The 24,243-nt window shown below is 36.1% G+C and overlaps 1 protein-coding gene across 1 annotated transcript in view; it reads right to left on the bottom strand.

Moving 5' to 3' along the window:
• Positions 1-24,243, bottom strand: part of LOC149569565 (GTP-binding family protein) — a 161,442-nt gene that overhangs the window by 46,592 nt on the left and 90,607 nt on the right. Inside the window, exons 4-7 of the mRNA XM_089822237.1 lie at positions 20,549-20,707; positions 20,358-20,424; positions 4,232-4,339; positions 3,974-4,113 (exon numbers count right to left, since the gene is read on the bottom strand). Coding sequence (XP_089678363.1) covers positions 3,974-4,113; positions 4,232-4,339; positions 20,358-20,424; positions 20,549-20,707 — 474 coding nt within the window. The remainder of the gene's footprint in view (positions 1-3,973; positions 4,114-4,231; positions 4,340-20,357; positions 20,425-20,548; positions 20,708-24,243) is intronic.

Genomic DNA, 24,243 nt, shown 5'->3' with positions numbered 1-24,243 from the left:
GTCATCAAATTTGATGTCGTATAAGTTTATAACTCAACCATTACAACATGGAGAGTCAAAAGGAAGCATACCATTTCAACTCCCATATAGTTCTTTAGAAACCATGGTAATTTCATTCTGTATAGATCTGTATTATATGATTTTATGGCATAACTGAAGCATAGATGTGGCTAGTGGAAGATGGACAGCCATACATCTCCATGAAGAGTATACCATATACAAAATAAACAGATTGATAAACTTTCCTATTTCAGTTCACTAATATCTATACTATTTGACTATCTGATTATCAACACTCATTTATCATCAGCATCCAATATCTGTTGAGGAAAATAAAATTAAATATTCTCTTAATTGTGTGATCTTCCAGATTGATTGATATTATCTCAAGATCCTAGGCAAGCCAAAGTTGTATTTAGACCAGTGAATCGAGACTCGCCGCGAGTCACTCAAGTCAGGGAGTCCGGTCACCCCTGCTAGGTCAAAACAATCTGTGATCCTGACCCTCCAAGTCACGATGGCTGACTCGGCTGACTCATCTGACTCGCCTGATTTTTAATTTTAGTTTTTAAAATTTTCTTAAAACATCTAAAATTTACCTTTGTACTTACATAATCAATGTATGTTTATGTATGTGATCAAATTACTTTCTATTTCATGATGTTATTGTGTCTTTAAGCTTTATTCAATAATGGGTGCATGGAGTGTTCTTTAAATCCTTAAAAACCTCTAAATTTCAAGGGTTTTGTCACTTTTCCGAGTCACCGCTGAGCCTAAGCCATTTCACGGGTTGAGTTACCCTTGTTGAATCAAAGCCAGGTCCGACTCTAGGAACTATAATTTAGACACAAGTTCACTTTTGTAAGTTTAGCAAAGTTGTAGACATCATAACAAAATGTGATCTCCCTTTAGGTCATGAGTACCTATATGAAATATAAGGTATGTCTTAAGTAGTTTTCCAACACAAATTTAGATTGGTTTCAATGAGCCGTATTCAACCATATTTAATGTATATGATATCAAGCAGGTGCTACATACAAATAGATATAGCAAGATAATGCAATAAATAATAATATTGTCCAAAAAGTGTTCCACATACAAATAGATAAACAGGATGATGCAATGAATAATGCTCTCATGGGATAGGCCTTGTTAGGCCCAACTGCATTGATATGAGATATTTTTCTTCTGGAGCAAGTGAAACACATGCATAGACAACCTCAAGGAGGCTGACAACCATGAAAGGAAAACGATGAGACTCTTCGATTAAACCGTCATTGTCACGTCCCCAAATTTTAATGTAATAATTGAATTTAATTAATTAATTAATTGGTCCCAGAATTTATATAATATAATAATAGGACCTTTAATTAGTTACTTTAATTTAATTACTATGGAGCCCAAGTTAATATTTGTATTTTTGATTCCGATTGATTTAATATATCTCGGACCTATTTTTATTTTAGTTTCCATTGGTAAGTGTCGACTACCTTTGTACACCCTCGAAAAAGTTTTTCCCGACGGGTATTTAAGCACGACTTGTAGGTAGTTGTAGGTATGCTATTTGGATTATTTTCTTTTTACTACGAATTCCTGTCGGAGTTCTCTATTATTCGCCATTTCGGAAGTGAAAGATCATCCCTACTTGGCTTTCCGATTTCGGTTCGATTCAACCCTCACCCTATTCTGTCACCTGTAATACTTTGCTCGGATCTGGCAAATCGAAGCACCATCTTTGTCTGTGAGTATTAATTGGAGAATATCGGTTCAATATCTATCCCTGCTTGGCATTTATTTGATGGAGTTGTGTTCTTATATTATTTGCATATGAGTTTGTATGTTCTTTCCAATTTCTATAAAATACCTGACGTACTCCTGTATCCCTACTACTCCCTCCATCTGTACTCCCTCCATCCGTACTTCTCCCTCCATCTTTCGCACTACCTCCCTCCATCCATACTCCTCCCTCCAATCGTACTCCTCCATCCGTACTCCTCCCTCCATTCGTACCTCCCCCTCCATCCATCATACTAACCCCTCCATTTGTACTCCTCCCTCCATTCATACTCCTCCCTCCATCTACCATACTACCTCCCTCCATCCGTACTCCTCTATCCATCCATTCTTCCCCCAACATCTATCATACTACCTCCTTCCATCCGTACCTCCCCCTCCATCCGCCTCTCTCTGTACTCCTCCCTCCACCCCTCCGCACTTCTTCCTCCATCCCTCCGTACTCCTTGTACTCCTTCTAGCAACTTCCATCTTCCAACTTCCATCTTCCACCTGCCAACTTCCATCTCCCAAACTTCCATCTTCCATCTACAAACTTCCATTTGCCATCTTCCAACACCATCTTCCATCCTCCCAAATTCCCATACAACATTCCATTCCTCTGTACAGGCATATCCATTCCACCCTATGACATCCTGCTCCACATATGGATTAAACATTTTCCCCTTCAGACTTGGACAAACAGTAAGGTTCGGAAAAGGAACATTACAGTCATAAAAAGAGAAGCAGAAGAAAAAAACGGAAAAAGTTTCTTTTGTATTCTATTGACAATAAAGTGGCTCTAAAATTTTATGAGAACCTACAACTAAAATTTCTACTAAAACTCAAAGCAAGATAGCAACAAAGGCAATGCACCAGAGTTCAAGCCCTGAAGTAGAGAATTTGTAGGAAGTACTAACCTGTTATTTGACTAAGAACAGCTTAAGCATGCAATGTTTAAATATACACTAAGCATTCATGAAGATGATTTTTGCAATACTTTCAAGAACTATATGCCCTTAGAATGACTGAAATTTTAATGCCCACACAGCAGTAAGAACTTATGCCAGCAATAACATTTTCCATGTTGTGGCACGTATATTAGTTTACTTGTGAATAAGATACAAATTCAGAAACTTCTTTTAACTTCAAATATTATATGAGCTTTCTTTGGCATCAGTTATTCACATAGTTACACCACCCTGGGAGACGGGGGGACGGGGGGACAAGTTTCCGAGACGGGGGGACAGAGGGGCCTTGATTTGGGGACTGCAGGGGGACGGCAGGGGGACGGCAGCGGGGGATGGGGGGGTGGCGGAAGGAGTAGGGGTGTATATACTATACATATGGTATAGCATATACCATATCAATTGGAATATCATGATTCATGATCAAATGACAAACAAACAATGACCATTAAACATTGAACATCAGCAAATAATAAATATCAGTCTAAACTCTATATATCAACTTTCAAATCAATAGTATGAGTATCTAGATTCTACTATCTAATAGTAATCAATGATCATATGAGTCATGACATAAAGATGATTACAATAAGTATCATGTGCCATGAATCATGATATCAAAATAAGTATATAATGCAAACAAAAACTACAAGTCTCCTAGAGTCCAAATCAAAATGTCAAATCAATGGAGACTCCTTGGCGTCCCCCCACAATGGAGGAGACTTCTTGGCGTCCCCCCTCAATGAAGGAGACTCCTTGGCATCCCCCCGCACCCCCACACTCGGAGACCTCTAGCCGTCTCGGAGACCTCTAGCCGTCTCGGAGATGTCTCACCATCTCCGGCAGCGGTGGCGCTCTAAGGGACACCGCCCAAAATGCCGAGACGCCATCCCCCCGTCCCGGGGACGTCCCCGTCTCCGAAACGGCCCAATTTTGGGGGGGGGAACGCGTCCCCGTGTTACACTGGTTATTCACCTAGTAGGTTCAACAATACTATGGCTCGTCTTGATTTCTGAATGCAGCAAGTACTTACATACCAATAAATTTCAGCTTCACCATTGGTCTCTTATTAACTACCCTTAAAACTTTAAAGTAATAAAATTTTGTTCTTGTTTCTAAAAAATAAAGTCATTCTATCAGTCACACACTCACCCTCAAGAAAGGACAAGCACTGAAAGTATTTGTAAGAAAGAAGCAAATTATCTATTACGAGGTTAGAAGATTGATCCTACCTTATTTTGGATCCCCTTGTCCCAATAATAATCCTGCGATGTGTATGTTTATGTACAATAAAATGTTGCTCAATTCGTAGAGACCCGTCTTCCATTTCCTTCCAATCAATCAAGCGTTGATCAACTTCATAGGGTATTTCCTATGTGTGAATTAACGATTAATTTAGCTGAGCTTGAATATATACACAAATAGCAATTGCAGGTGAAAAAAAATTATAAATTTAGATTAAAGACAAGTGGACTATCATAAATCTTCACCTGATGTATGTAATGCAAAAACTTTTCTCGTACAACTTCAAGTGATGTGTTTTTTAGAGAATCTTCATCCAAAGCAATGGGGTCTTCATCCCAAGGTCTCCTGACCGCCTAAAAGAATATCACAAATTAATGAATACCAAGAAATATCATGTGCACTCTCAGAATTTTCTAAACCAGTACACTACATTTCCCTATTAAGAAATGTTTCTATCAGATTAAATTTCTAATTTCTAGAGAGCAGAAACAAACATCATCTGATGCATCACAAACATGGTTACTCTTGTCCAGAATTTAACTCAATTTAGCCAGAAGTGTATAAACCCACAATATTGAATATAAAACACAATGAACCATTTTATGATACACACATAAACCAAAAAGCAAATGCCCATGGGACTCAAATGAATGTGACCTCTATATACATACGATCTATCTGCACACACTGTGTTTAATATTGAACTGTGCAAGTAGATAGCAACTGGTAACATAAATGGAAAGCTATGAAAATCAAAAGTTACTGTATCAATTATTATTTCTGCACAATAAAAGTATACAGAGCCTCATAACCCTGGCCTGCTAGTAGGACATCCAAAAAATAGAGGTGATTTTTATAATAAAAAAAAATTATAGCAACCAATATCCACACAAATATGATTTCTCTTAGCCATATCTATCAAACTATTCTTCTTATCTTGATATAAATATAAAATCAAATCAAATTAGAGGACTCAAATGTTCATACAAAAATCAGTAGCCCTACAGAACTTTGCATTTCATGAATGATTTACAGTCAATTACCCTGAAGATGATAGTCAGTTTTAGTCAAGATGATCCTTCTTACTAGTTTGTCATGTTTTTATGTTCCATACTAGCTTGTTTGCTAACCATGACTCACATGTTTGCAAATAATGAATGCAGAGCACAATAATTCAAGCTTTGACAATTAAAAATTCCTAGTAAAAATGAAGATGATATCTCAAATGAAAGTTAGAAGGGAAAATGTAGTGCCCCCTTGTTGAAATAGGATTCATTAATAAATAATAATAATCAATTAAAATTTAAGAAAAAAAAAACTCAATATATTAAAAATTAGTTAAGTTTAATAAATGGTCAAAAGGCATGAATGAAAAGTTGTGTCTCCCTCAAACATGAGCTATAAAAGCGAGAGAAGAGAACTTCATTTGGGAGGCGATACATGAAGGAAGAAAGTAAGGGAGCAAAAGAAATCAAAGAAGCATTAATGGAAGAAGTTAGGAATGGGAAGAACATAAGGTAGCAACTCTTTCAAAGGGGCTGCAATGATGAAGGGTTCAGATACTCATTCTTCCTAGGCTCACCGTGAACAACCCAAAGCAAACCTAGAAACTCAAGATGCACCCAATGGTGGTAGGTTAGTTTATGTATGTATTTTTCATTTGTTCATCAGCATACTCTTTGTATCAGCTTTAGGTAGTGTCTTGCAACAGCATAGAAATGTTGTTCAAGTCAAAATTTGTCTATGTAGCGCCCCTAGTCTATCATAGTAATAAACAGCAACCTACTTCATTTCTTATGAAGGTTGGGGCATTGACTTCTTTTTTGTAGATCTGAGTAAATTATTGCTGATGGATTTGTAACAGTCAGCCCATAGCTATTTTTGTTGATCATGTTCAGAATGCTGTGATTTTTTGTGCATGTAATCTGAAACTATATCAGGACTACAAGTAAGTTTATTATACAAGTAATTTTCTTTATAATTCTCAAATATTTGGACAAACATGAGCATTGAGGGCTGCAAATCCCAAATCAGAAGCCTCCAATCTGACTGGTCTAATTTTAACAAATATGAATTTATTTATTTGGACAAATATGAGTCTATTCCTGTGAAACTATAATGCTTGAATATTAAAACTGAACCAGTCCCACACCAATTGTTTAGCCAATTAAACATTTAGAATAAACATTCACAAATTAATTCAACAACATTGGCCAATGGAGATATTCCTTGTTTGATTTCTTCATTATTGGGCATATTAAGGAATGTCTCCCGTTGACCAATGTTGTTGAATTAATTTGCCAAGGTTTATTCTGAATATTTTAATGGCTAAACAACTGGCATGGGACCAGGTCAACTAAAGTATTCAAGCATTATAGTTTCAGACAATACAGGAATTATCGGGCACTCATATGATTGAGGAGTTGCCACATTAATTATGTGGTATATTAAAGTTATATCCATGGTTTATATGTGGAAGAGCAATCTTTAATCCTCTTTCTTGGTTTGATTCATTAAGGCTCTAGCTTGGCGATATGTTTTTTGGCCATGCTTAAGCATCCCTTACCAAATGATGGCAATGGTTTGTATCATTTCTGAGCATCCAAAGCATAGGAAATATGTATAAGTTTTCTCTGGAGTTCTGTTCTTGGCAGCCGCAAGATAATCTGAAAATTGCAATTGTAACCATTGCCAAAAGTTCAAGAACATCTGTTTTCCTTCTGAGAAATATTGGAACAGAGGCCAGCATAAATCTTTTACAGTCTGGACTGGAGCTGAGAGTAGCAGGGTTCAGAACCGCATGACTTGTGGGAGGTTACATTCTAGCCAGTAATATATACCTTGCAAAGTTTTGGTGGATTCTGAATGCCCCTTATTGGCTCATGACTAGTCATAGCTTCACCTAGTTGATTTCAGGTAATTCCGAGAAGCATCTTCTGGAGTTTGAGTAAGAGACCATTACTGTAAGTTATTTTGTGAACATAATCCTAAGTTACTCGGGGGCAAGTTTCCACCCCTAAACCCCGGGTTTCGGAAATTGTGTCGACTTCAGGCACTGGGGGAATACGAGGGACATTTCCAAGCCATCCCTGTCCAGGCAAGAAAATCATGGATGCATCCGCAAAACCTAGGAAACGGTCAATGCCTTTCCACTTGGTGTCGGTCATCTGAGGGTCGGTTGGGGACGGCCAAGCTGTCCCTCAATCCTCCCAGGGATTGGTAAATGTTTCCGGTGGCAAAATAGTATTAAATAAAAAAGCTAATAAATGGTAATTTTTTCTGCCCGTTTGCAGGCCCCACACACAATGGAAGGAGGTTAATGTTGGGTGCTAAGGGATGGATATTTGAGAAAAATATTGTATGGGCTTACAGGCGTGCTAAAATGGAAAAGATGTTATAGAAGTAACAGCACACCACTTTATTGTGTTCCTGAGCATCGCTTAGTACTTGTTCAAATTCCCTAAGGCTTTGTACTTCCCACACACAATGAATTGAACAGCTATTATCTTTTTTTGCTTCCATCACTTCTGCTTTGTGTCATTCCTCTCAGAAATGTTTATTAGACAAATTAACAAATATAAAAAAACAGAGTTTGAATCTGAATTTAAATTTTTCCAATGGTGAGGAAAAACTTTGGACAGAAGATAAGCACTTGATGAGAATTAATGAAATCAGTCCAAAATTCTGAATCATTGTCTCAACAACCATTCAAATCAAGATGATGAATTTGATTTGATGCTATGTGCTACGATGATTGAATTCGATGCTATGGTCTATGATGATTTGATGAATGGTCTTGATAATTTCAAATTATGTTGCTCTGATGAATGTTACAATGTTATGAAAGTCTATTATTCATGAGTAAATTTGAAAATATATATACATACATAAATACATATATATATATATGGCCGTCCTTTGCTCCAGCCAAAGAAAAATCCTGAAAAACCCATTTACCCGTCCCAAACATAATCACAAGAAGCAATTGGTAAGATGGGTATTCATCACTTTTATGATTTAGATAGTTGTCTGAAGATGTGTATTTAGACTAAACTATTACCTTCACGAAAGCCATATTTGTTGAGAATCATTGTTCATGCCTTCTGCATCGAGATGTAATGTGTTCTAGAAGGGAAGATAATTCAAACCTCTCTTAATGAAACATTGTGTCATTCTGGAGAGGAGATTCGTCAATTTCTGGATGTACTGATTGCAGTTGTCAGGCCACTCGATTGATGGCTATCACATGAGTTTTTTGATTGGCTCAGAGTTGTGTTGAATGTGTGCGTAGATAGTAAAACTGTCTATACTTGTGAGCCCTGTGACATTCTGAAAGTGGTGATTAAAAAAAGGAAAGAAATTAACAATTAAGGTTGGTATCTCTTAATCATATTGTGAAGTAGAGATTGGCTAAGTCACAAGGTTTGAATTTGAATTTGACTTTGTCAATCATAAAATACAGATGAAATTTGACGAGGGTAAAAATTCGGGAAAAAAATCGACATTAAATGTAACTTACATTAATTTATTTATTTTTAAATATAAGTAATATATCCACAAAATTGTCAAATTAGTTTGTCATTGCTAAATAATTAAACTAAATAACTCTACCATTTTAAAATAAAATAATATTATTATAAATAACAATATTATATTAAATATCATAAAATTCGAATGAAACTCGCAAAGGATAAACATTCGCTAAAATTCGGCATATCCTGTGACTTGGGAGATTGGTATGCAGACACAGTCGACAAGCTTCCACTAATTCATGGACTTGTCAAAAGAATCTAGCCCTCACCTTGTCTGTATTGCCATAGGTTCACAGCTTGGAGATGCTGAGGAATTTAATACTGTTAGTAGCTATTCCATTATCTCATAATTTTATGTATCTGTTCACAATTTCAGAAGATTTTCAAAATCTAAAGTTCATTCCCAGCAACAAATGGAATCAATGGACATCTGAGGGAAGTTGGCCTTCATAAGCCACTCAACATCTGATATAGTTGTTGGACATTCATAGGGAGATGGACTTAAATCACTGCGTGGTGGAACTTTTGCAATCAGAAATTGTGCAAGAAACATCTGATTTTTTATTTCAAAGTTTTATGAGTCTCAACAGGTGTGATAGAGAAGGTTGAATGCAGGACTGGGCATATTGAATAACAGAATCAAGACTGGGGGTTGTTAGATTCATAACTTAGGTTGCTGGAGGTTAAAATGATCTATTCAGACAAATATGGAGACACAATTTGCAGGCACTCCTGTGGTGGTGACTTCTGTAGATAGCTCTCTTAGCCCTATGATTTCACTGTATAATCATTCCAAAAGATTTAATTACCATGCATAAATTCAGGAAACTTAAATCGTATACCCGTTATTTCAAATAGTAACCTCCCGTTTGGTTGCAGCCTTGCAGGCATTGGAATTGAGAATAGGAATGGCTATTCCAATAACAGCTATTTTTTGGAATGGACATAAGCTCATTTTAGGGGCAAAATGAGAATATGCATTCCTATTCCCTATTCCAATTGGCACACCAAACGGAAAATAGAAAACATATTCCTAATTTCCTATTTCTATTCGAGCAACCAAATGGGCCCTAAGGGAAGAATAAAAATGGAGATGCATTTAGGATGGCCCAACAGGGAAGGAAAATTTCAGTGCCCATCAGAGGTAGCATCTTACAACCTGTGAAACTGTGCATCAGATTTGGTGGAAGTTAGTTTGAAAGAAAGAAAAAAATGAAGGAAAGGGCAGATTAGAAAAGTGTTTTTTTCTCGAAAGAATTCAATGATACATTGATGCTGATCAGCTAAGGGACTTCTAGAGAGGAAATGAAGTAAGAAATTGGCTCTATATTATTGGTTTAAATTTAGAATCTTTTAAGTTTCCTAATAGTGTTCTCTCTAAGTTGAAGAAATTAAACACATATTTGTCCAAAGTAGATCAATCAGACTGGAGGCTTCTAAATTGGCCTTTTCAACTCTCAATGCCCATTTTGATCCAGCACAATTTAATAGAACATGAAGATGTGAGACTTGCGGTTGCTTCTTGTCACAATAAGATCATAAAATAAATAGCTCCAATAGCACCCTATAATGATAATATATTGGAGAAGGTTGTACAGCTGATTGTGGAAAGCCTACATGGGTTACATGATGTCAAAGCCCCTACTTTTGGTAAGAGGGCTGTCATTTTGGGAATTATGGTAAGAGTCAAATCATTTATAACTATGCTGGATCTCAAGTGTGATAAATTGATTCTTCAAATGTTTCAATTCTTTCTAACCTGAACTATGAAACACCATCCAGACAATGCAAGGGCTTGAAAGCAAACTATTATGTCTTAATCTTGGATGAGGATGATGATATCTGCAAGTGGTTGTGATCAGACTTGTTGGCAATTTGGAGAAAAGAGTATAATATCTCATCTATGGCTTTATGAGTTCTGAAATGATTTGGTTGAGCAGAAGATCGAAAGGTTCAAGAAACAAATGACTTAAAATGAACTTATCTTTGTGGTCTTAGAGGGTGTAGTCTCCCAAAAAAAGTAAGAACCAAATGAGAAGGGTGCAGATTTAATTCACACGTTAGGCTTGGACACCTGATCACAATTTGAGGGGTGGCAAGGAAGATAAGACAACCAAGCACAGGTTCGGACCAGCTAAAAGAAGACAGGGAACTTCACAGCTTTATTCCAATAAAATAACACAAATGCTTGTGATGAGATGGATTTGACCATTGTTATAGGTAGGGGATATGTAAATCTCTATATTGCTGATTTGGAAGTTGTGATTGGCAAACATTTCAATGAGGATGGTTTTATTCAAGGAGAGATCATGTTGGAGTCTTAATATATTTCCAATAAAAGGCATGAATCTTCATTTGGTGGTAATCGCTTAGGAATGATGACATAGCAGCAACCTTGACTTTGTATGCTGATCAATCAAACAAGAAGTTTGAGGCCTATGATGACATCAATGACACCCCTAAAAGGTGTGATGAATCAAGTTTCCTTTATAGCAGTAGTTTACTTATGCATGATAGTGACTTGGACCACCAATCAAAGAAGGCATTTCAAGATGATGGTGCTCATACACATACTTTGAAGGATTGGCTAAAGATCACCAATGATATGATTGTTACAACTTTGATACATTATGATGACACTAAGGATCATTGAAGATCTCTATAGGAAGTTCCAAATTAAAAGAAGACAAAAGGGCATGGCATGTGATTTTTATTTTGCATACTTGCAAGTGATCAAAGTGGCTCTAGAAGCAACAAAATCTAATTATGTGTTTACTTTCCAACAAGGATCATATCTTGAAGATTACTTAAATATATGCTGATAAATTGAAGGAAAAAGAGGATGAAGTCAAAAGGCTTATCCTGAAGCTTAACAATACACAGGAGATATTGGAGAATACACAGATGACTCTTGAAAAAGGAAAAACTCTGATTATTGTTGCAGATCATTTCAAGGAATAGGAGTGGCTGAGTTTATTAAGGAAGTGATTAAGGAACTTGACAGCATACAATAGACTTATGATTCGGATGATGGTCCCAAAAGATCAAGTAATAAATTTTTGGACCAGCCAAAACTTCAATATGAGTTGGATAATATTCAGTTGGCTGACAACTCTTTGTTTGACATGGATGCTGATTGGACATTTGATGATCTACTCTTTGAGTTGCATGAGGGAGTTCTTTCTAACTCCAGCGATGAGAAAGAAATTGCTTGCAAGATTTGGGACCCAAGTGCAGTTTCTAGTGCTAAATTTTGGTCACAAGATTGGAGTAGCGGATTGATTACTAGAGTTAGTACTGCTGCCCACTTTTCGATCAACTTACTCATGGGTTCAAATTCTACTCTACTAATGAGTTGGCTGGATTATGTGGTTCAGCAGTTCAGTAGTTCTTGGTTGAGGACTGACGGTAGATATGATCTGATCATAAGTGATGGATCTTTAGTTACTTCTATACTCATGAATCCTATGTATTCAATGGTATTTTTACATTTTTTACTATTGTACTAGCTCCTTCGCAGCATTGGTGTTTACCTTAGTCCTAGAGGAGTTTGATTTTGTGCACTTGCAGACTACAATGCAGTTAGTTGTGAGACATCCTTTGGGCACAACTACATTATTCTTCACTTCCACTTAGGGGAATTTGAGTTAATACGTCATTTCACAACATTATTATGCATGCTTTCAGATGATGATAGGTTGATTATAGTGAGTTGGGATTGTTGGGATACTCCCTTTCAGAGGTTAATTGCTAGTGTCATATTTCCAGTGGTTCACCACAAACGTAATACTTAATAAGTTGATGTCAAGGTTTGTTATCCTCACTTCTATAACAGTCACTTGACAGTGATGAATTAGATTCTTGTTTGGGATTTCACAAGGGGAGAGATTGGGATTCTTACTTTTTGGTTGAACGGATTATTTTTTCTGTTAGATAGGGTAGTGATTGGCAGGGAGATTGTTGATGTGGTTTTTCTTGAGTTACCTTGGCAAGATATATTACATGGCATTAATTTCAGCCATGTTAAAGTTTTCAAACCTAGGGAAGTTGTTATGGACTACATCAGCAACTTAAGGTGGGTTATTATGTCTTTTCATGTACCTATGATGAGTGTCATGCACATCCATGGGAGGTTATTTGGGATTGAAGAATTGTTGGGTGTTGACAGCTCATTCAGATACCTAAATATCTCCTTATATTTGACAGTTGTGTTTTTGTGATGATTAGAGATCCAGACATTAGCATGCTTGGTGCTTTACTTCAGTGGGATTTTGAAGAGTGGTTTCATAGTTTCGAGCATGGTGATGTTTATTAGAGTAGCACAATGGATTGGCAAAGCAACATTTCTGAGATTGATATGGGATCCTGTTAAAACATATAGCTTCATTCCAACAAATACTTTGAATAACAGTATATATATATATGATTTACATATTGATATGTATATATACGTATCTGTCCATTCATATGTTCGATGATGTTCTGAAATTGAAATCTGAATATGTCTGAGACATTTATATGTTTCATTTGATACAAGTTCACTTATATTCGATGACATTATCAGCATGATTGCAGATGCCAATCCCTGGATGATTATCGGCTTGTTTGTGTAAATGCCAATCCTGATTTAGCATTATCAATCTTACGCGTTCCATGTGCGGGCAATGCACATTATTGAGTTCATGATTATACATATCGATCACTGTTAGCATTTGTTATATGCTAACACACACATGATTAGATATGATGATGAATGGTCATGTCTCTAACTAACATTTGTTATATGCTAACTTACACATGATTAGATACGATGATGAATGGTCATGTCTCTAATTAGAGACATGCCCATTCACCAATGTACCTACTCATATGTTATATATATTGAACTCACTCATTCTTGTTGATATATAAATCAATTAATATCAATACGAGATCTGAATATTACTACAGTTCAGCAATTAGAAGCATTCCATCATTTTTGAAGTCTTGTACATGCAAATGTAAAAGTTCTGCCATATATTGCATTGATCAACATTGAAGATTAAATCTGCAATACATCAATATTGAATCAGTAAGATTCTGAAAAACAAAATACATACTATAAGTCTGATATAAACTAAGTAAAACTTTACAGATCCAAGCATTTGGTTTCAACATGCAAGTGTAGATTTCTTAAGGGCAAGCATTCTCCAGGAAGAGAGGAATAAAATGTCCCCTTTTTAAGACATCAGAAGTCAATTAAATAATTAAGTTGTCAGACTATATCAAGCTTAATGACAACTTAATTTAATTATTTAATAAAGTATGAAAATGCCTTTAACTTAGTGACTTTACTGGAGCTTAGTGAATAATAAATAGTCGTTTTATTAGTACTTCCCTAATTTCAATTTCAAAGAGGGGGACAATAAAGGGACAAAGAAAGGATTACCAAGAAACATGCAGAGGGAAAACGAAGAGTCAAAAGAATTGCTAATAAAGAACATTGAAAGGCTCATTCTCGACATCCTCAGTTTATTGTTTTCTCTTGGAAATTTTGGGAGCTTCTAGCTTTCAATTGTGAAACTTGAGGGTGAAAACCTTCAGGATTTCTAGATGGATAGAATGGAAACCCAATTCATTTCTTTGTGGATTCGCAATGGAGTTTACAGCTGGGCAAATTTGTGAAATTTTCATCTAAAACCAAACTTTTTAGAGGTATTTAATATTTACTTAAACAAAAAGGTTGTAATATTTTATCTTCATATTTAATTACAAATCTCTACTTCAATCTAATATTGAATGATTTTGAAAGAACACGATGGGCAAAAGATGCAAGGGAGTTTTTCAACATGTTGCACAGAAGGAAAAGATTTTCCGCTTCAGATCTGTAATGCATAAGATAGTTGCAGAAAAATTTCAAAAGGTTTTTCGTGAGAAACCGGTTGTGCAGCCAGCTAGGTCATTTACAGTAAATCCTACATATAGATAATAAATTTCAAAATTTGATGCAGCATGAAAGATTCAATCTCGACCAACTTGATAAATCGTATATCAAGGTTGGATTGTCCAGATCTGCAGAGCATGAAGAAGCTGCTCAGAATGGGTATCAAGATCTTAGAAAGATTTTTTATGGGAAACAAGTTGTGCAGCCAGCTAAGCCACCCACAGTAAACCATACATTTAAGGTTCAAAATTCAATCCAACATGAAAGAGTCAATCCGAACAGGCTTGACAAATGATATATCAAGGTCGGATCATTCAGGTCTATAAGGTGTGAGAAAATTGCAAAAAATGGGTATCAGGAATTTCGGAGAATTTTTCTTGGGAAACCAGTTATGCAGCCAGGGAAGTCACTTGCTGTAAACCCTATATACAAGTTTCAAAATTCGATCCAGCATGAAACCCTCAATCCGGACAAATTTGACAAATCGTTTATCAAAGTTAGATCGGAGGAGTCCTAGAATGCAAATTGCAGGGCTGATACGGTATCTATGAAATCTCTAGTCAATCAGTCGTTTCAGAAGGGGGAATCCTCAAAGAGACAAGTTTTTCAAGATCGATAAAGTAGGGGTTTTAGCGATCCGGGTAACAAGCGGACTTATCAGAGGAAAAAGACAAAGGATATGCCTGATAGATGTAAAGTGAATAGCCGACAACAGAGATTGATTTGTGGCCCTAAACCAGAGTTCAATATATGCAAAGGCACCCCACCCCCACCCCCCCCCCCCCACATACCCCATTAAACGCAAGCTCCTTTCATTCTCCAGATACGAAGACAGAACTGATAAGAGGTCAGTCCCAGTCGAATAGTGTTTTCTCCATGCAACTTCAGAGGGAACACGGTATTAATGCTTCACAGCAAAATCTCCAGGACGAAGTTTCTATTAATCCAAAAACAATGGCGCAATCAGACCCCAAGTTTTCAGCAGAAAATATATTAGGAGCAGCCAGATGCGAGGAGATAAACAAAGGTTTTTCACAAAAGTTCATGCACCCTCCAGATGGCATTTCGATTGCTTTCCCTGACCATATACTTCAATCTAACATTGTTAAGTATATCTAACCAGATAACCTACAGGTCTGAAAATGCAGACCGTACTTCTTCTTCTTACCCTTATATATCATTAAGTTGGCATTAGATTATTTTCCTTAGAAGCCCGTGACTTCTCAAGAAGTAGATTGATAATCCTTAACTAATCTAACACATTGTGTTAGTTAGATGTTATTATGTTTATCTTTCTGATCACCGACTTATAGGAAAGATTGATTATGTTAACTTACGTCCCTTTGAGGGACATACCCTTTAGCAAGGATATATAGGAAGGTTATCGGTGCAGTTTGAGGACACACAGTTACAATTAAGTCTGCTCCTCTAAGCATCTATATCCTACGATTAATTCAGAGATACTCCCATTCAATCAAAGGTCGAATATTCATTATTATATCAGCATTAAAGATAGGTGTCAACTTCCTCAATATTTAGAAATTAGAAGACCATTCTCAGCAATCAAGGACTGAAATAAAAGTCTGAATAAAAGGTTACAGAATTTTAAGAAACTTTACAAACATTTCTCTGCTGCGGGAATCAGCCCTTATAGGAAAATTTTGGGATTCTTCAATCCATACTGACGAGATTTTGCAATGGGGGAAATCATAATGGAATGGGCTTAAGGAGGTATTTTTCATTCACCCAGAATCCAACTTCCTTATTGCATTGTTTGATTCAAAGAAAAAAAAGGGATGACGTTCATAGATATATGGGCTGGTTTTGCAAAGGATCTGGGCTTTTCACTTCTCTTTGGGTGCCTACGTTTAAAGCAGATCTTATACTTTCTTTATTTTTGCCTTTCTGGTTCAGTTTTCACTTGTTGCCACTGGAGTACAGAGACCCAGAATTATTGAAATTCTGGCAAACAGAATTGGAATATTTGTTAGACATGATTTGTTACCATTTGAAAATCCTCAGCTCCAGGTCAGGGTATGTCTGTCACTAAATATGTGCAAACCATTTCCAACACAGATCTCTATATCATCCAAATGGAGCTCTCTTAAGAAAGATTTAGTTATTGATAATACAGTCGCAGTTGATCAACACAAATCTCACCTAGGACATTTCACCACGCATTGCCAGGGTCCATGCCCACAAATGCTTGTTTGTAAGGCTTCCTCTTCTGATCCTCGAAAATGTTGCTTTTTTCAAAACAGCTCTTACATGGACCAGCTTGATGCTTCTCATGTCAATGAGGAGTTGACACTAACTTTGGGCGCTTCTCTAAAGCCTAAAGCTTACATTCTTTTAAGCCATTTTATGCATGAGCTGCTCAAATTTTCGAAATCACAGGCGATAGTTCATCACACTACACAATATTCACAGAAAAGATATGTTCTGCCATCAGATTTTCAGCATGGGAACAGGGTAACAGCTGAAAAGGATAATAGAATTTTTGTTCCAGGAACTACATATGACAAGTTAACATTTCATTCTGATCAATTTAATGGTGAACTTCAGTATAATCATCTTCAGAAATTGGTTCATGATCTAATATATCAGCAACAGCAAATCAAGATTACGAATAATATCACCACTAACACTTTGTATGGAACTAAATCGGAAACTGAATTAAAGCAAATGGCTGATGATATGGCAGTTGAAATTGCTGTACAACTGATTGATGAAATAGCAGAGGAAGAGTTAGGCTATCCATCAATGGGAACAGAAGACTGTATACACCTTCAGAATCATAATCAGGAATGCTTTAAGACGCACAACACAAGATTGGAGACATGCATAGGGAATAATGGATTAGCAATTTTGTTAACTGATAAGCCTCTCCAGGAGGATATATTAACATGTGTTATAAAATCCTAGGGCAGGAGCAAGATAAGTGTTATGACAATTATACTCAAAGTCTTGATAAAAGTGAACAAAAGCTAGAAGACCAAATATTGCCATCTGAAGAAAATCAGTTAAGCATGTCAGATCAATCCCCAACTACATATGGGAAATTAGATTTTTTCCATCATTATCCATATCCCAGTTTCCTGCTGTTGAAATAATGGAAAAGAAGATGCCAAAAAAGAGAGGTAGAAAACCAAGACCTGTTAAGGAAGAAATAAAGGCTGGCTTGCAGTCCACTATAGAGGAGAAATTTTCTACACCTAGGCAAATGACGAGGAGAACTGTATGTTCTCCTTCGCCACAATGAAGATTCTTTCATGGAATGTCAAAGGCATTAATGCCTCTGACAACAGACTTAGAATCAAGCAGTTGCTTTATTCTTCCAAAGCAGATTTAATTCTCCTTCAAGAAACCAAATTATCAATAGAATCTTTTCACAAGTCAATCTCTAAGTTGTCAGAATGGAAATCAGTGTACTCTCCGACTCTTGGAGCCTCAGCAGGCCTAAAAGTTTTGTTGAATCCCAAAACAATCAAAGCTCAGCTAGTCCAACAGAATACCTACTGGTAATTTTTGCACATTCAGAATTTTGACCTTTCTTTATGATAAATTTAAAATGTGGGCAGCTCTTTCTTCAGTAATGGATAGCTATGCAGATCACAAGTTTATTTACGGCGGTTATCTGAAAAAAAGGGTGGTATATGTCCTCTCTCCATGGCTTCCAATCAACTGGTATCATCACCGTCTAATTATAACAAGAGTTTTGACATTTATTCTTTTGCCCATGGTTTCTAATTGATTGGCAGCCTACCATCACATTGGGGTCAGTTGGAATGTTCAAGTATAATTGTCTAAGACTCAAACACAAACACAGATTTTTTCTTAATTCGGGCCAGTCTCTTAACATCTCACAAGTCCAACCTCAATATTAACAAGGCATAAATCAACATAAACATCAAGTAATCTGCAACTTACAAACATCCTCATCAAGGAAGTATTGTCCATGCAAATGGAATTATTAATGCAGATGGTTTTTTAAGTGTTAATGAAAGCAAAATGAACAAATAACTGAGTCATTTCATCCAACATGCAAGTAGAGAATCCTTCGGTATGTCTGTTGGAACAGAAAACAGTATGTAGAAAGAAAAGGTGCAAAATACAATGGTCTGTCATTAGAATGACAAGTTTTCTGGCTGCCTTTGATATTCACTCTACTTAAAAGACAACCAGTTTGTTTGCTTTTATTGTAATTTACATATTGGCATCTAGAAGCAGCCAAAAATGGTTAATGAGACTATAAAAATTACAATAAACACAAAAATGGGAGTGCCCAATGCATTAGAAGAGTAGTATTGGCAAAACAAGAATCATGTAGAACAAGCATTTTGAAACAACAAGAAATCCAGGGGGAAAAAAAGAGTTGAAGACTAAACAGAGGGAACCAAAAAAGGAGCACTGAAATGTTACATCCAACAAAGATTTACCAAATATAGTGTCAACTAGCAGCTCACTTGACATCCGAGAAAGGGGAAAATAAGTTTGATGACATTTCTGCTCAGCACTGATTAAAGCTGGAAAGGTCTATAATGTGTGACCTCAAAGGGATATTCAAGATATCTTACACCATGCCATACATATTGATGCAGGAGCATCTTGCATGGGAAAATTTATAAAAATAAATAAAAATAAAAAATTGTGGAGGAGAGAGAAAGTGACGAAAATAGAAAGAAAAATAATTAAAAATAGAAAATAGAAAAAAAAGGAAAAGAGGAATTTTTATTTTTGAGGTGTATAAGTGGCATAAATAGAAAAAATAAGAAAATGGTTGTCATTCCATTTATCGAGGTGTGTAGGTGGAATTCTAGAAGGTTGTGGATATTGTGTACAGGTGGAATCCTAGAAGGTTGTGGATATTGTGTAGGTGAAATTCTAGAAAGTTGTGGATAAATCATCCATTGGGTGGTAAGTGCCTATTTAAGCAAGGCATATGAGCATTTCTAATCAAGCTTTGGAAGGTCAAGCTTCAAGCCTTCAAGGTGTGAAGGCTTCAAGGAGTGAAAGCTTCAACGTGTGATCTCTTCTTAGTAGAAGCTTGGAGAGAAGGAGGAAGTAAGGAGTGAGTTTCCCTGAGTTTGTGGACAGAGCGCCGAATGTGAGGCAGTTTACAGCAGGATTGTGGTGGAATTGCGAGTTTGTGAAAAGAGCTAGTGGCTGCGGTTTAGAAACAAGGAGGTTGCTTGGTGGCTTGCGAGCACAAGTTGAGATCTTGGAGGTTTCTACTAGAGTGTGGATCTAGACTAGCTTGGGTTTGGATTGGATCTTGAGAGATCTTGTAGAAATGTTATTGTAATTACTATTGGATTTTCAAGTATAATAAAATTACTTGGGAAGCATTTTGCCTCTCTTTGTCTCCATATTGTTGCATTTTTTGTTATGAGTTGGTAGGGTGGTGTGGCCCTTCATCACATATAGTGGAAGAGTCTATTAATATGGTTTATTGATATAAATAGCATATTTGCAAAAGGCAAAACAAGACACTTTGGTCCTCAGATTAAAGACAAGTCCTCAAGGAGTGATGTGCATCTCTAAACAAACAAGGATAATATCACTTGATCCCATAATCACGGAGACATTAAAACACAATGTGACACTTCTATGTAAATTCATAAATTCCCACTACGGAAATCAATTATAAAAATCACTATCAAGGACAGAAAACAATGGAACATGATAATGCAACCAAAAATGTTACCTCTAGAACACTAAATATATGAGGATGTTAGGCCTTCACTAGGGAAAGTTAAATCACAATTAGCAATCCCAATGCCACATCTCTATTGAAAACATAATATCTAGTCTTCAAACAGTTGGCTCTGAGCCTCTGACAACAAGAAGTATTCTCAGGGAAACCCCCAATTACAATCTTTGATAAACAGAAAAATACTAGAAAACCCTTCCTACCTGTTCCATTAAATATTTTACAAGATCTTTGACACCGGAGCCTTTCATTCCTGATAACATGTAAAATCTGCATGAGAGATGGGCACATAATACAATAATTAGGTAATCTGAAAAAAGAAACAGAATTAACTTTAATCATCCATAGGAATGCGTAGCTCAACAAATACTAGCAGAGAATAAGAAAACGTTACTTGTCATATCCAGGCAGGTGTCCAAAATCGCTAGCAACTTTTAACAGGTCTTTCTTCACTTCAACTAAGTCAACTTTATTCATGCATAAAATTCTCTTTTGATTAGGATTAACTTTTTCCCCCATTTTGTTTACAAGCTTAATAACTCTTGAGTCAGGCCTGCCATAGATAGGTTGAAGACCAACATCAATATAGTTAATGAAAATACTTTCTTCAACTTTGGATAAACTGCTCACTTGTATAGCTATCTGTTCAAAATAATAGAATAGAAAACAATTTTCCAATGTTCAAGAAATAAATGAAATACAAGCAATTTTGAATGTTCTCTTCCAACATCCAGATGCAAGCTTATGGGCATCACAGGTTCCCACTGTCACAAGGATGAAGCAGAAAACAACAATGCACAGCAGTCATCCAGACCAACATCATAACAACCTTATAAATTCAACTCTGAGCTAAGGACAAGTTTCTAAGAAAAATGCAAGTATGCAGCATCCTTCACTTTTTCTGTTCAGCCTTCAAATTCCTTCACATTATACCTCACAATTCACAATATGAAAAGAACATAGCTCAAATTCCCAACAAATAAAACTTAACAAAATTTAGTGACAGAAATCCCTCTAGAATTTGCTGAAATGTGCAATAATCTTATTTAAGCACATTTCACTCATATCTGGCTTCTTGCCGTACAATATAAAGGCACTTGCTGTAGTTCTCATTCAAAAACTATTCCCACCTGCCAGCTCTCAATTGAATGTCATTTCTCAATTAATCAATGTTCTCTTCCTTGACTCTGACTTGAATAAGCACATTTTCATCTCAGTTCTGGATTATTGCAGTTCTTGAACAAGTTCTTTATAGTTTATCTAGCAATTCAGCACTGTGACTGGGAACGAAAAAAGCTCAACTTTTCAAGTCTACAATCCAAGGGTGCCCCACCCTAAACCTACATCCTAATATTCATATTAATACCCAAGATATTGAGGCATTTTGCCATTTTGAAGACTTCAAAAAAGTCTTTGACATAGTTCCACATGGCTAATATTGGGATAGAATGGAAGAATTGGAAATTACTAACAGGTTTAGAGCTGCGACTTTATGAGCAGGTCAAGGCAAAAATAAGAACCATCAATGGAAGATGTCCAAATGCTTTGGCATCGATTGGAGTCAAACAAGGGTGCCCACTCTACCCAACAATATTTGGGCTATATATTGATACATTGGAAGAATGGCTAAACAAGACTAATAGAGAGGGAGTTCAGCAAGCTAAATATGTGATAATATTACTTCCTTATGCAGATGATCTCAATTTAACTGCTCAAATGGCTGATGGATTAAGGGAACACTTGAAGGCAATTAAAACCTTTTGTCATGAGTTTGGGATGCAAGTGAAGACTGGGAAAACCAAAGTGAAGATCTTCTCTTTGAAAAGAAATAAGAAGACAAAAAACACTTTTCTTTTCCAAAACAGCACTTTAGAGATAGTGAATGGGTAAAAATACATAGAGATTGATTTTCACAACAAACTCACTTGGGAAACATGCAAAGCAAAAAGAACTCAAGGTGATTGGGAAGCATGTAATAACCCCAACCGGTTATAACTCCAACAAATACCAAATTCTTTAATAATTCAATTGTTTGACATTTCGTCAAACACTTTGGACACAAGGGATATAATGCTGATCCGAATGCCGATTGTTCCTAAATGCCAAATTAAAAGAGATATGCTTGCAAACTCCAAATGACTAACAATGGCGATGCAAATATTTTTTGTATTTTATTGGAACATATAAACATTGGTTACAAATAAGAAAACATGCATTTTCAACAATGAGACTTAAGGCAATGCATGCTATGATTTAAATGATATTCTAATTCCCTTTGACAACTCCTGAAATGAAATTCTGATATAAAAATCCTACCAATGCCCTAAATATCTACTCTCAAACAATGCAAAATGTAGTAGATAAAAACCTGGAATTGCTCCAAAAATCTGAATTTTATTGTAACAAATCACTATAGCGACAAAACTGTAGCTTGTAGCGACAAAACTGTAGCAATGTTACTGTAGCAGAATCACTGTAGCAATGTTACTGTAGCAGAATCACTGTAGCAATGTTACTGTAGCAGAATCACTGTAGCAATGTTACTGTAGCAAATCAGTACTGTAGCAATATCCAACTTATTCCTTCGATCTTACTCCACAAATTTGGCACAATGAAAAGACTGATTTGTCTTCTCCAACAGCTACAACCTTTCAGAAGATATTTCACCACCTCAGTTATGCAAATCAACGGGAGTGTTCGTTCCCAACGATCAGTGTAGCAATTGCAGAAACCCTTGGCTCCACACAAGTTGTCCGATGGAGTAGATGGCAACACATTCAATGATCAACAATGAGGCTGCCCTCCCTATTTATTTTATTCCTCCAATAGATGGACCTCCTTCTAGAAGAAAAAATAATAATATTTAATTCCTCCTTCTAGAAGATTCTTTTAATTTATTTAATTAACTTTAGTCACTTTTAATTAAATTAATCAAATATAAGTCACCTTTTAAGTTTAATTTATTTAATGACTTTATAAGAAATTAATTTAATCAATTTCTCCTTATTCCTTCACTTAGACTTCACTGTAAAGGCTAAGAACTCCATCAAGAGGCTAAAAAGATGGGGACATTACACCTAGAGATTGATTTTCACAACTAACTCAGTTGGGAAACATGCAGAGCAAAAAGAACTCAAGGAGATTGGCAAGTGTTCTATTCCTTACAAAATAGATGTAGGAATGCAAAGTTAAGGGATTGGAAAGCGAAAAAAATGCTTTCTAGTTTGTTAGTCACCTCAATGATCCTTTATGGATGTGATATTTGGGGCAGCGACATGCCCGATCAAAAATGGAGGCAAGTAGAAAGAATACAAGAACATCTAATCATTAGCAATCTCAAAATTAAAATTGTTGTCCCTTATGATATCTTACTGGTAGAAATAAATTTCTTCCTGTTAGAAGCTTCAGCCATGGTCCAATTGTTAAGCTACTTATAGAAAACTCAAAGAATGGAAAAATACAATTGGTCTAAGTTGATTATGAGCAGTGTAACATAGGCATTGGGGTACATCGGGACGAATCTTCGTGATGCGGGGACAAAGGGCCTCAATTTCGGACTTGAAATGCTATAGAACTTGTTTACTATACATATAGTACTTGAAATGCTAGTTATCAAATGATGTTTCAATATAACATAAAAACCTAAAGGACTTCAACATAGCAAAAGTGCAACACGAACCAAAACCATTGAAAATTCAACATAGTAACATAGTACATATCCAATAGTATCAATACGACAAATGGTTGAAAAAATGGAATGTTAACATACAAGAATGTTCCAATAAAAATGAGAAAGTAGTAAAGTTTGTGAGGGAAAAACTCACGAGTGCCATTTGGTCATAAAAACTTTGATAAAATTAGTGGGATCCTTGCAATATGGGTTGTAAATACTTTGAACAGGACTTTATGTTCCGAGCTATACCGAAGGCTTTTCTTTCCTTTGTTGTTTTCCTCTAGTACCCACATTGAATGAAAGTGCAAATATTTATTATATTAATAAAATATTAAAAAGGCCTTGCCCGATTACTTGGCAAAAATAAACAAAAAAAGGGGCATAAATGTTAAAGCACAGTTTGCAAACTCTTCAAA

The sequence above is a fragment of the Cupressus sempervirens genome, chromosome 3 (genome assembly GCF_028749045.1).
Source record: "Cupressus sempervirens isolate cs-2001-9-10 chromosome 3, ASM2874904v1, whole genome shotgun sequence".
NCBI classification, from domain to species: domain Eukaryota; kingdom Viridiplantae; phylum Streptophyta; class Pinopsida; order Cupressales; family Cupressaceae; genus Cupressus; species Cupressus sempervirens.
Note: the sequence above shows the minus strand (reverse complement) of the source record. Positions and strands in the feature narration are given on the sequence as shown.